We start from the raw sequence: 13604 nt of genomic DNA on the forward strand, positions 1-13604 counted from the left end.
CAAAGGGGCCCAGGATTAACAGATACCTGGTCCATTACAGGTCACATCCTCAGCTAACCGGCGGGACGCGAATCTCTATTCGAACCGGACTTGAGTGGCTCACTTTTCTCAGGTATTATACAGCCATTCCTGGCTATATACGATACAACATGGCACCATTTTATTTCGGTCTCGGTTTATCCAACTCCCTCTCTTCTCTGGTTATCGCCAGGGGCATATCTTGAATTAGGATATGACTGCATTTGCATCTATGCGTACGGGGTCCTCTTCTAAATATAAACATCATGGACAGCATGTATATTGGGATATCAATCACCCTTACGGGTATAGAACGAATATCATCTTGTCCGGCAATATACAATTGTATTGGACGCCTTGCCCCAGCATGGGGGCTAATCAAGAGCCACAATTACATTGCAACATTTTATTTTCGCCTTAGGAAAACACTGTGATCTACTGTGATCTTTTTCCACATCAGCTTCCATAGAGCATCTTTTTCTAGGACCACCGCATCAACCGGATCGTTACGTATATGGTGAGCCATGTAATAAAACTCATGTAGTCACGGTTTTAAGGTATTTTAAGATCTTTTGGGCCACTGAGGCTGTGGACATCTCCATCTTCAAAGGGTGTTTTAATGGTTTCTTTCTTTCACGGGTGGCTCGTACTGGTGAATTTTGGACTATGGTCTTCTTGACCACACACTACTTCTATGGACACGCTAATCTTTATGCATATTATAATGATCCAACATCTTCCAGGCGTTTATCTCTCCAACAGCCTGGGTTCCCCTTCCATCAGCTCTAAGCATGATTACCCTCCTACATGCAGTCTACCTCACATTTTTTCCCTATAGCATTCTGCATACACAAGCACTCAAGAGATGCAAGTGCCGAAGATAGCCACCTTCCATGCAGTAATCCTGACATGTTTTACATAGTCAGCCGGTTCCATCACCTAGCCAATTCTTCTGTTAAAGTAGTAACAGAAACAAAGAAATGTTTTTGAATACGATAGATAACCTGGCTCTGTGGGTTATATGTTCGCTTCTGTCATCAATGTTAAACGAATGGGTCGAATGTTTGAGTGCTGGCGCAAGGTCGACACATCCAATGCCATTGTGGTAGATAACGGTAGCATCTGTTTTTTGAGAGATACAAGATTGACTGAACTACAGAAACAAGCAGTTCTTGAAACGTTCACCCAAATAGAGGCGAAAAGAGTTATGGCTTGCCATCTTGTTTTACTAGACAGTCCAGTACTTTAACTCGTGTAACAGTGCTTCGGATTAGCAGTAATTCTACAGTTGTGTATACCAGCACTCACTTGTGAGTCTGGGACCTGGCCCAAACAGGATGTGCGCGCCCCAACACACTGGTGCCTAGTGTTGTCGCAGTCGGGCAGGCAGACAAAAAACAGAGCACTGAGATTGACAGCCAAATCAATCTGGATAACACCATCTCAGGACTCGGGCCGCTCTCTGTGACACGGGTGACGTCACCCGGCCCAACAGCAGGGATCATGTGATAGGCCTCAACACAACAGTTAGTCACGGATCCACCTGTGTCTCGGTGATGGAGCACTAAGACTCAGTCAGCAAGCAGCTGAAGCAGCGCCCTGATCGCATGCACCTAGGCATTGGTAATTTATTGGTGTTAACAATGACGAACAGTCTGGGGTTGCAAATGACTGGTAAACAACTGTCTACCTACTATTGAATGTCCTTAAGACCAGCCTGACTAGCACGTTATGTTATGTTATGTTATGTTATTTTGTAACTTTTATAGTGCACGGCTACTCAGTGAGTGTCCCGGCGCTTTATTGACATCCTAAAAACAAACATAACACATAAAGAATACAGAAGGGAACACAAAAGAAAATTTTAAACCTAAGAGGCAAACAGCCAGGTTTTGAGGGCCTTTCTAAAAGATAACAAATTGGAATTGCTTCGTAACGCAAAAGGCAGAGAGTTCCAAAGCTGAGGGGCCCGAAGCATAAAAGAACGACCTCCCAGCCTGGCCCTCCTCACACGGGGAACAATGGCAAGAAGCTGCGATTCTGATCTCAAAGATCGCGACGGGCAGTATTGCTTGAGCCTCCTCTGCAGATATTTAGCCCCGGAGGAATAAAAGGTCTTATGGGCAAGAGTCAAAGTTTTGAAAACTATCCGCTGTCGGATAGGCAGCCAATGAAGTGCCTGTAACAGGCCAGAGACATGCGCTCGCCTGTGTAGACCAAAAATGGCGCGGGCCGCCGCATTTTGGACCACCTGCATCCGCTGCAGGAGGTATTCGGGCAGGCCAAGATATAAGATGTTAGCATAGTCCAATCTTGAACCGATCAAGGCCTGCACCGTAATCCTCCTGTGATCCTCTGAAAGCAGCGGAAAGAACTTCCGCAGCATGCGGAGAAGTCCAAAGCATGTGCCTGTAAGAGTAAGGATCTGAGAGCTGAGGGTCAGGCCGTTGTCAATTTTGACCCCTAGATTCTTCGCCACCTGCGAAGACTGGCTCGGTGGAGACATGTCCGTCGGCCACCACATCTGCCAGTCCGGGTCGGATTGACAGCCAAAAAAGAGTACCTCCGATTTATCTGAGTTGCACTTGAGGCTGTTCAGTTGGAGCCATTTGAAAACAGCCCCAAGGCACTCACGGATACTCTCTCCGTCAAAGTCCTCCCCTTTCCGGCAGGTGGAAAGCAGCTGGGTGTCATCCGCATAGGATACGATCTGGGCTCCATAGGACTCCGCCAGAGCCGCCAAAGGGGTCATAAAGATGTTAAACAGAGTCGGGCTCAATACCGAGCCCTGAGGGACTCCGACTCCCAATGGCGGCATCTCGGCGGAAGCCGAGGAAACCCAGACCGACTGTCGGTGACCAGCTAGAAAAGATGTAAACCATCTAAAGACCGTCCCCCTCAGACCGATCTTATGAAGTCTGAGGAGGAGACCCTCATGGGGGACGGTGTCGAAGGCTGCCGACAGATCGAGCATGATCAACATCGCTCTACCACCCAGATCTAGCATCTCCTTGATGGCCTCGGAAACCTCCAGCAGCGCTGTCTCCGTGCTCAAATTAGGGCGAAAGCCCGACTGAGTGGGGTGAAGCAGGTCGTTGGTTTCCAAAAAATTAGAAAGCACGCTATGAACATGCTTCTCCAGGGTCTTGGCCAAAGCCGGAAGAAGAGAAATCGGCCTATAATTGGCCAAGACCTCAGGAGCCAGACCAGGCTTCTTAATCAAAGGAATGACCATGGCCCGCTTCCACGCCGAGGGAACCTCACCTAGGCTAAGGGAGCGATTCAGGAGAGGGTTGACCAGCGGGTTAACTACCTCCGCCATCCTCGCCAAAAATTTGGCCGGGCATGGATCGAGCGGTGACCCAGATTTAAGATTGGCCAGCAGAGCCAAGGAGGAGGCCATAGGTAAAGGCGGGAAGTCTGCCAGGACAGGTCCCGCGGGAATCGATGGGACAGAGCCAACATCGGGGCCAGGCAGGACAGCCGCCGGCCGCGATGGAAACGACTTCTGTATCGTCTTGATCTTCGCGGTAAAGAAGCCAGCCAGATCCGAGGCCCACTTCTGACTGGGAACGGACTGGGTCGCATTCGACCGCGGGGTGATGTATTCCCTAACGATCGAGAAGATCTCTTTGCAGGAGTTCGAAGCATCCTCGATCCTCCTGGCAAAATAGCTTTTCTTCTCAGCCAGAATCGCACGATGGTAGGTTTTGACCATAGTCCTGTATTCGAGCTTGGCTCCTGGATTGTACTGGGCTCGCCAGGTCCAATCAGCCACCTTGCACTGCCTGCGAGAAGCAAGCAGTGCGCCAGTAAACCACGGGGCAGAAACCCGCCTAGATAGTGATCGAGGGGGTCTAACCGGGGCCAGGTCATTTAGCCTCTCCTCAAGCCAATCCTGCAAGGATTCCAGATCGCTATCCAGATGTCCCATCAGCGGGCACGGATGGTCAAGAAGTGCCTTGGATAGCAATTCAGGGGTCACCTGGTGCAGCGCCCTTGTCTCTGAACCAAGCTGCCTAGAGGCATTGCTCCGGAGTCTCTCATTGGCCGGTATATAGAACTGCACCAGGTAATGGTCGGTCCAGAGCACCGGTAGAAGTGCCATCACCTCTATAGGGGAAGAGGAAAAGACCTGGTCCAAGATATGGCCTTTGTCGTGCGTAGGTTCAAAAAGAAAAGGGGCTAAGCCCAAGGGAATCGTGATATCAGCTAGTTTGATCACGTCTGAGTCCTGGGCATCATCCATGTGAAAGTTGAAGTCGCCGGCCAGAATGCAATGGTCAGCTCTCATGGCCAGCGATGACATAGCGGCCTGAAGTTCATCAAAGAACAAACCTGCTGGGCCCGGAGGTCTATAAACTAACAGACCTTTCACAGACTGATGCGGTGCCAAGGCTAAAGAAAAGGCAAGGGACTCAGACCCATTAATAACCTCAGTGGGAATGATAGAGCACGCAACAGAATTATTCACCACGATGGCCACACCACCCCCCCTTCCTCCCTGCCGGTCCTGTCTATAGATGCTATAATCTGACGGGATAGCCGAAGCAATATCCCGATTGGAGGCAGCTCCCAGCCAGGTCTCTGTGAGCATCAGACAAGTCGGTTTTTCCAGAGTCAGAAGATCTGAAAGCTCCTGAGCGTGGCTACGCACAGATCTGGTGTTCAATAGCATACACAAATGCTTCACCGGAACCACCTTCCGATGAGGAGGTAGCCGTGGACCAGCGTCTTTCAACCAGCCACATCCAGGGCATGTGCTCTTACCTCTGTAACGCCCAGGGAAAACCTTACGACAGCCATAAGACACCGTATTGAGCGACCGAAGTTGCGCAGAGGTATAACTCACCATAGTTACTACGATGTGATCTCGTCGCCCCGAGTCCAGATCACCCGCGCCCGACCGCCTCCGGGACGCTGACGGGCGCAGACGGGCTGGACTCTGGCGCGACTCAGGCGCAGGGAGGGCGCGACCGCTATGCGTCACCGCTACGCGGGGAAGCGAGCTTTAAATAGTAGTCCCTGTGGACATCCGGAGCACTACACTGCTCACTAATGCACTTCGTGGCATTCACCCCACTCCAAGATGGCGGCCGTTCCTAGCCCACCACCCAGAACCGGGAACCGGACCCGCCAAATGCGGTGAAGAACTATTAAAGTGCAGGTAAGGGACCCTAGAAGCTGTCGAGTAAAAACAGGGTTAAAGAAACCTAAAAATAAATTAAATACAAAACGGGAAGCTTTAAAAGAAGGAGCGCGATCAAACAGCGCCCAGCGTAATTGCAGTCTTCAGGTGTCTTCAGGTGTTTTCAAAAAGGGATTATCCCTCGAGTGCTCGCCTTAAATAGTAGTCCCTGTGGACATCCGGAGCACTACCCTGTTCACTAATGCACTTCGTGGCATTCACCCCACTCCAAGATGGCGGCCGTTCCTAGCCCACCACCCAGAACCGGGAACCGGACCCGCCAAATGCGGTGAAGAACTATTAAAGTGCAGGTAAGGGACCCTAGAAGCTGTCGAGTAAAAACAGGGTTAAAGAAACCTAAAAATAAATTAAATAAAAAACGGGAAGCTTTTAAAGAAGGAGCGCGATCAAACAGCGCCCAGCGTAATTGCAGTCTTCAGCAACTCATTCTGCAAAGCAGCAATCCACCTTAGACTTCGGTCCAGGCTGCCGGCTGTTCTCAATGAGTCCTGCTGGCGGACTCTCAGATTGAGTCCCACGCCGCTTCTGACATCACTTTCTCTGCCTCCAGGCCAGGGCTCGAGTATGGGTACCACGCGGGTGGACGGCGACCCCCACTTATTTTACCGGGGTAACGCCGTCCTCCCGCGTGGTACCCATACCCATGCTGCTTTGCCTCTCTGGGACGAGGAGCTCAGCACCTTTCGTGACGTCACTTCCGGTGACAGCGTCCCCCCACTTCTTTTTTTACTACTGGTGCCCTGCTCCAGACCATGATGAGGCACTCACATCCTGATAATCCGGGGCCCTCATGGTATGCCACAGCCAGTCACAAACACTGCTAAGGGCAGGCCCACCGCCCAGTCTTGGTAACTGGCAGTGATGTGTGAGTCTGTCAGTCATCATCTGGGCATGTTGGAAAGCCGCGCGGCGCCACGGACGGAGGAAAATTAAATAATGTTGCCAGGCACGCGACAGGCTGGGCAGATTTCATTTATAACATTGTAGCACTCTCAGCCACTCCAGAGCTGAGAGCAGACTAGATTAACTATTAACTCACTGAGAACCCTGAGCTGCAACAAGTCTGCGGGAGCAGCACTGTGCGCCGGCTGCGCAAGCCTGCACCCTACGTAGCCCCTTTTTGAAATATTTTGGCCACCACAAGTGTGGGAGGGTATGCTCAGACATGAGTCCCTTGCTCACTGCACCCTCAGGATTCAAGCAAGCCGGGCCGAAGACGCCTGTAATGCCAGAAACCGGTCCCCGGAAGCTTGTTTCCTTTCCAGTGAAGAATTGGCTTGGTAGTTTGGTCTGCCCTGTTCCCATGATGCACTGGGCCAGGGACAGACTAATTTGCATATAGCCAGGTTCTGAACTGGGATTGTGCAGTGAGCTAAAAAACGGTGATGGATCAAGCCCTGATCTGTTGACTGGGTAGGAGTGTTCTGATTAACTCAGATACTCTGTCCATCACCACCCCCCCTTTTTGAAATATCCAGACCATGATGAGGCACTCACATCCTGATAATCCGGGGCCCTCATGGTATGCCACAGCCAGTAACAAACACTGCTAAGGGCAGGCCCACCCCCCAGTCTTGGTAACTGGCAGTGATGTGTGAGTCTGTCAGTCATCATCTGGGTATGTCTGAAAGCTGTGCGGCGCCACGGACGGAGGAAAATTAAATAATGTTGCCAGGCACGCGACAGGCTGGGCGGATTTCATTTATAACATTGTAGCACTCTCAGCCACTCCAGAGCTGAGAGCAGACTAGATTAACTAATAACTCACTGAGAGTCCTGAGCTGCAACAAGTCTGCGGGGAGTAGCACTGTGCACCGGCTGCACTCGCCTGCACCCTACGTAGCCAGAGTTTCAGAGTGTGGCAAAAATGCGTGACAATGCATTTCAGTGCTGTAATGCAGAACACCACACTGAAATGCGTTAGCGTCACACCTGATGCGTGATACTTGGCAGGCCTGGCATTTGCGTCAATGGCGCAGCAAGAGTTCATTGGACCCGGATGCTAGTAGGGACCATCACCCCAGGCCCCCCCCCACACACTGTTTAGTAGCCCACATTTACCTATGCTAGTATGACATGGTTTAAATAGTTGTTGAACACTAGAGGTGGGGTGAAGTTGGTGAACCACACAGTAGAATTACTTACATCTGATGCCAGAAGATCTGGGCTGATTGTCTTCTCACACTTTGTAATTTGCTTGGAAATTGAGTGCACATTTTAAAAATAGTTTTTTAAATCTTATTTTGATGGTCAAAGAGAGGTTTTCATATCAAGGACTCCACTGGGAATTTTTAGGGTCTGGTGTTTTTTTTTTTTTGTATATTGATTTTCTTGATTCTTAGTTTTATGAGCTTTGTCTCAAAATACACTTGCTTTATGATGATGTTGATAGCCGCCGTTGGTTCACGAGGTTTGGATACGTGCCTGGTTTTGAGGGTAACCACATGAGCCTTTTATTTATATTGTCCGTTGCTATCATGCAAATCTGGCATGGGCCCAGGCCCTCATGGAGCAGCACTAAACACTACCGATAAAAAGATGAAAGCTTTGCAGAAGAAAGAGCGAGTATTCAATGACCTTTCCTACGGGAGACAGAGGTATTTCTGAGGGACTAGCCATTAGGACATTGAGACTCCACCCTGCCCCTCATGCTCCCAACTCGCAGTCTCCAACACTTGACATTAGTCACATAATTAAGATATGATAGCTGTGGTGTAGCAAGGGGGGGGCGATCCGTCCCTGGGGGCACGAGTTTTGAGAGTGGCGCCCCCTGCTCTTATCTGCGGCCACGCATGGTGGTACACAGAAATCGATCTTCAACACCCCCTGCTTGTACGGCCGCTGCGGGCAGCAAAGATTGGGTAAGCCACGGGCGGCAAAAGGCCTAGCCACGGCACTGTATGGTAGTATGATACTGTAGTTGGTGTGTGGCCTAAATCTGAGGTCAGGCATCCAGGCACATTTGGTCAGCACAAATGCAACCATGCTCTAACATCACTCTGTGCAAGATATCATGCCGCATCGGTTACCAGCGGCGGCTCCTCCGCAATGGCGAGGAGCATCGCCCCACTGCCTGGCTCACAGCCAGGAAATGTCAAATAAATGATGTTCTTGCATCGTTTTATGTTGCATTTTCCAGCTCTTAGCCAGCATTGTAGGGAGGGCGGGCCACAGGCATGGGGGGGGGAGGCTGAGGAGGGGGGGGGGGGTGCTACATGCACTCCACTCCAGAAGTAATCATGTGTTTGGCAGCTGTCTCAGGCCAACCCAAACACACATGCGCACTTTGGTTTTCTCCAGCCCAGCTGCATTGAGCTGCCGGGCTGCAAAACCCCCATAGAGTCCATGGACTTAGCAGGGTGTCTTTTCAGCCCGCACGGGGCTTGGATGGGAGTCTCTCTCGGGGGCTGCTGGGACCCAGGAAGAGGAGAGGCGGTGAACGCGAAGCGGTGCTGGAGACAGCCGGCATCTAAAGGTATGTTTTTTATTAAAATCTATTATTTCTACCCCTGCCACCCTCCCCTGCCCGCCTCACCACCCTTTATTAGTGCGGCCACCACTGGTGCTTACCTTTGAACAGTTCCCTTGCTCCATACAATTTGGCATCAGAAGATTATTGCCTCATTGCACTATTAGACTGCAGTCTTGGGCGGCTGACTTGTAGCCCAGGTGTAGAAGGGGCGGCATGTCACTCTTAGGCAGAATCCACCCTTTGCTACTCCATACAGGCGAGTGCACACAAGTGTGCAGATGTGACCTTGCTGCCTGGGGTCCACCTCTTCTCCAGGGCATTTTGCTTCCCCAGCGACCTACTACAGTTACAGTTATGGTACTCCAACTAGAAGACTGCAGCTGCATGAATAACATTATTTAATTGATAGGCCAAACATCCACTCTCTTCCCTGTTTGTCTTCCAGTGTTCACCGTAGCTGCATTGTTAAACAAATGGAGACGAGAGCGGACATTTCCCAATATTGTCATTTAACAGCCTCCTCCTTTTTTGCTTCATATTTCAAAGGTGCCCAACTAATGTCAGAGTTATACAGTCACTCCTAGTGACTAAAAAATGAAATGTAAACGGCGAGAACAGTAGTGGGGAAGAGTTGTATTTATTACTCCAGACTGTATGCAGGAGAGCGGCACCTGTTTCTGGGCATGTGAAATCTAGTTGTACCTGTAACTAGGCATGGGTTTAGGTGCCTTGTGGCTTCATGCCATCTGTGATAGCCAACAACATGTTGCAATCTGGAACATGCAGCTTATCTTTTAACATTGTATGTATTGGCTCAAAAATCCAAGTAGGCTTGGCTACAAAAGCTGAACTACATCAAGATGACACACATGATAGAATCCCTTGGGTGTATGCTTGGGGGTGTTTGGCATATGGAGCTGTACTGTTGTTCTTGATCCAAATACACCAAAGGGCAGACCCAGTATTTCTAGGAACTAGGGCAATTGTCCGCACGGTATTTCAAGAGTCAACAGATGCACTGGTGAGTCTGAGTAGTCCTAGATTTTCTGACCCCAGATATTAAGAAACTTTGCTATGATTTGTGAAACAGCGATGGCAAACAATCACTTTTCATTCAGTATTTAGGTTGCTATCTGTAGCGTTTCCTGAAGAAGACCTCTTTTAATTGATCATGAGGGTTGAAACATTGACAGATTACCTCCGGGTCACTCGTTGATTGTGGACTTTTCATAGCTGAACTGTCAGGGCCTGTCTACGTGACCAGTCGATATTGATTCAGATTGATTCAGATGGGAGAGGGTAACATAAAACATTGCTTAGTCTACCTAAAGTCCTCACCACAGACCTGAGGAAAAGAGCTCTTCGGGTCTGTGTTCATGCTGATGTTTCCTACCTCAGAGGTCCACAGTTCATAGATGTATGTGCTGGTTTTAGAGGTGTTGAGCCATAAGACCTTTCAAACGAATAATATCGCTCCAAATTTATGAGATTGTACAAATTGATTGTCTATGGTCACTGTATAATATTGTAAATCATTTCTGAATTATATACAAATTGTTTGTGTGTCTGTATGTGGAGAGTGGTTGATGAATGGTAGATAGGTTGAATGGCGGTGAGTATGGAATAATGCTGAATATGTGTAGTAAAATGTTTTAGAACAAATGTTTTAGTATTTTTGATGTAGATGCTCAAAAGGTAAATTTGGTGAAGTAAACCAACGAATGAATCCAAAGTAAAAAATAAACAAAGGATTAATTTCAGACTGAATCACAAGTCTTAGACCTGTAGTATGTTTAACTCGAACATGGTGTGTTGACTACAAGTGGATTGAGGATAACAGTATTGGCAATTGTTCAGTTTTCTATTAGTTTTAGAGGTGCGGCAGATGCTGTGTAATGAGGGATACAATCAGGGCTGCGGCTCAAATCTTACCAAGACGCCCACTCCAGGGGACTTCACATTACAGCCCAGATGTCTAGGCAAAGCCAGCAACACACATTATGCCCCGATCTGTGACCGGTCAGGGGAGCCATTGACCTGATTTACACTACGATTATATCACCGCTAGGTTAGTAGCTTTGTATCCCACATTTATTACTCTGCAATGCATCTGCAACCTCACACCATTACACTCCTAGGTGTCACAAAACATGTTTTTTCCCACTATGCTCACAGACACAACCTTATGAAGCTCCGCAGATCCCACCTGCAGAATAAGAGCTGCTAAATTGCAGCAACATTCCTTACACTGCGACACATGGTGGTCCAACACAACCGTAACAGTATGGGCCAATGAATGATATCCGGTGTATGTAGCTGAACCCCATTTGACTGAGTGCATCTATTTGCTGACCTATTGTTCATAGACCCGACTCCAATGCTGTACTGCACAGATATGTAAAACACAGGTCAGCATACTATTCAACAATATTTCCAAGCAAGCAAAGGGTCCCAGTGATGTGAGGAGAAATGAAATGTGAATGAAACTTTTGCATCAACCTAACCACTGGTCTTTTTCATTGACAGGTATCCAAGTTGGAAAAGAAATTGGAACTGTCTGCACACGAAGAGTTGGATTGATGTTATTCTGCTATTTGACTTTTGTCTGTGTGATTCGTTCACTCTTTACCATGAATTTGAATCTCTCGAACATAACACAGAATTTTGAAGTCGATGCTACAATAATGCAATGTTTGCCTGAGTAGCTAATATGAAATCAGTGGTAGTGCAAGGACATTGTTAACCTCTTGCCTACTCATCACACAAGGTTAAGTAGGTGTAGAGAGGTGGTCTGGAAGACGAGCACATTTTCCAATCAGTTTTTGAATGTAGGGGGTGTCCACCAGAATTCTGTAGGTGTGGAATCCCAGACTTGTTCTCCAGGTAGCATAAAGGTAACACCATTGAACGCGGAACCTCACATTCTCATAAAGCACGGAAGAGCGCTTTCAGAAACAAGTAGTGGTATTTAGAGGGTGTACCAACGCCAGCCAAGAGGAAGTGCATTTAGCTACAATGAAAACCACAGACATTCGTTGTTGTGTGCTCCAGATGTTGAAGCCTTGAACGATATGTTCATGCCCTTAATCCACGATGAGAACTAGAGTCCCCCTTTTTAATAAGTGGGTAAAAGGACACATGTCCAAAGAAAGTCCTGGTGTGGCAAGGGGTCTTTCGTATTTCCTGCTCATGTAAATGTCGATTGCTGTGTTTTTCTGAAACTCCCAGATAAGGAAAATGTCCATTCTGTGATGCTCCATACAAACACAGCAGCTGAAATGTGGTACTAGGAGAGATGAACTTGTGGTTCCACCTTGTAGGTAGAAGGAAGAAAAGTATCAGTAGACTTGGGTGCTGGACAAGAAGCATTGGTCACTATCCAGGAGTGGAGAGTACAGCTGACCCCTCCCGGCTCCATAGAGCACGATGAATTATCAGGGTATATAAGATACTGTTCCTGGGGTGAGGTGTAGGACACATGGACCGGTTGCTGGACGGCTGCTTATATAGGACTTTCCATCTTCAGTTGCCATTGCTTAATAAGGTACGATCCAGGCATATAGGATACTGGTGCAGAGGCGAGGGATAGACACGTGCAGGGGTTCCTGGAGGGCTGACGTTCTAGCTAAAGGTCAGACAGCACATAAGGTACACTGGAAGGCATTACACGACCTGCCATATTTGTATATTCTGATATAACTATGCTATTCTAGACAGTTGGTTATAACTTGTTTAGGGTTCGACACTATTTGTGGATGAGTAATAAAATTCATATGGGGCGTGTTTAATTATGCCCTGATATATTTATCGAATTACTGCTGAGTTAGTTACTGTAGTCACAGTCATTTTAGTGCACGATTTACAGACAGGCTATAATAAATGCTCAAATCTTTTGAAATATCAACCACTGTGTGTGTGTGTGTGTGTTTACTTACTGTGGGGTATGAGGCAGGGATCTGAAACCATCTGCAGATGAGAGATTCTCTGACTTGTGTAGTCTGACTCTACCACACTCACCTATCTGGGCATAACTCAGGTGGGAATGAGTGACAGACTCCAACCAATCAACATTTTTCCCCAAAATGTCATAATTTCCTTTTGTGGCTTAGGAAACCTACAGGACGTGAACCCATTCATTTGAGGGTAACACAGCAAAAGAGACAAACGATGCTTCCTTAACAGCAAAACGAGTGGCGTTTACTTTAAAGACCGCTTTGTAAATGAGGCGCTAGTATTGTGCAAAGTTAGAGAATGCTAGAAATCCTAGAGTAGCGTGGATGTACCCAATAAAACTCCAACCTGAAGAAATATCAAGCTTACAAACGACTAAAATGTTATCAGCAATTGCAGCGAACTGAATATCAAATCTTAGGTGCAGTAAGAGTAGGGGAAAACATATGTACGTCAAAAATCAAGGTAACTGAAAAATATTTTGACCATATTACTTTCGCAAAAAATAGGGTAACCCATGGTTCCAGACGTTTGCCCCCAAGCTCTAGAATGGTAGTCTTTTTATTATATCTACTGCTGAAAGGAAAGACAAGCAGGGTAAAGCTATAGAAACAAAGAGATGACCAAGTAAAAAAAAAAATGACTTGAAGGGGGCAAGTTTGCAATGGCCACTCTAGTGCAGGTGGTGGCTGGTATGAAAAACAGGAGGGATAGAGAGGCCATACATCAAGGAGAGTTCTACATTGGAAAAGTCTGAAAACCTACACTAGACGGTGGTGTGGTAAAAAGAGGGGCATAGGGTTCCTCCTCTTGAGTAGGATAAAGGAAGAAACGGCGACACCGGGTCTCTGCCAATAAAGTAATTTTTAAAATTGCAGATTTTATGTACTTTTGTGTTCGTTGAAACAAATACTACAGCATATCGGAGCATTTGTATGAAACATTCCTGATTAT

General features: G+C 47.7%; 1 protein-coding gene across 2 annotated transcripts in view; it reads left to right on the plus strand.

Annotated features, from left to right (window-relative positions):
• NADSYN1 (NAD synthetase 1) overlaps positions 1 to 12603 on the plus strand; it is a 253280-nt gene extending 240677 nt beyond the window's left edge. For both annotated transcript variants that reach the window (XM_078684243.1, XM_078684244.1), the window contains one exon: positions 11226 to 12603. In XM_078684243.1, coding sequence (XP_078540369.1) covers positions 11226 to 11279 — 54 coding nt within the window. In that variant the 3' untranslated portion in view covers positions 11280 to 12603. The remainder of the gene's footprint in view (positions 1 to 11225) is intronic.
• Positions 12604 to 13604: the final 1001 nt, after the last annotated feature.

This window comes from Lissotriton helveticus, chromosome 3_2 (genome assembly GCF_964261635.1).
Source record: "Lissotriton helveticus chromosome 3_2, aLisHel1.1, whole genome shotgun sequence".
In the NCBI taxonomy this organism is placed as follows: Eukaryota; Metazoa; Chordata; class Amphibia; order Caudata; family Salamandridae; genus Lissotriton; species Lissotriton helveticus.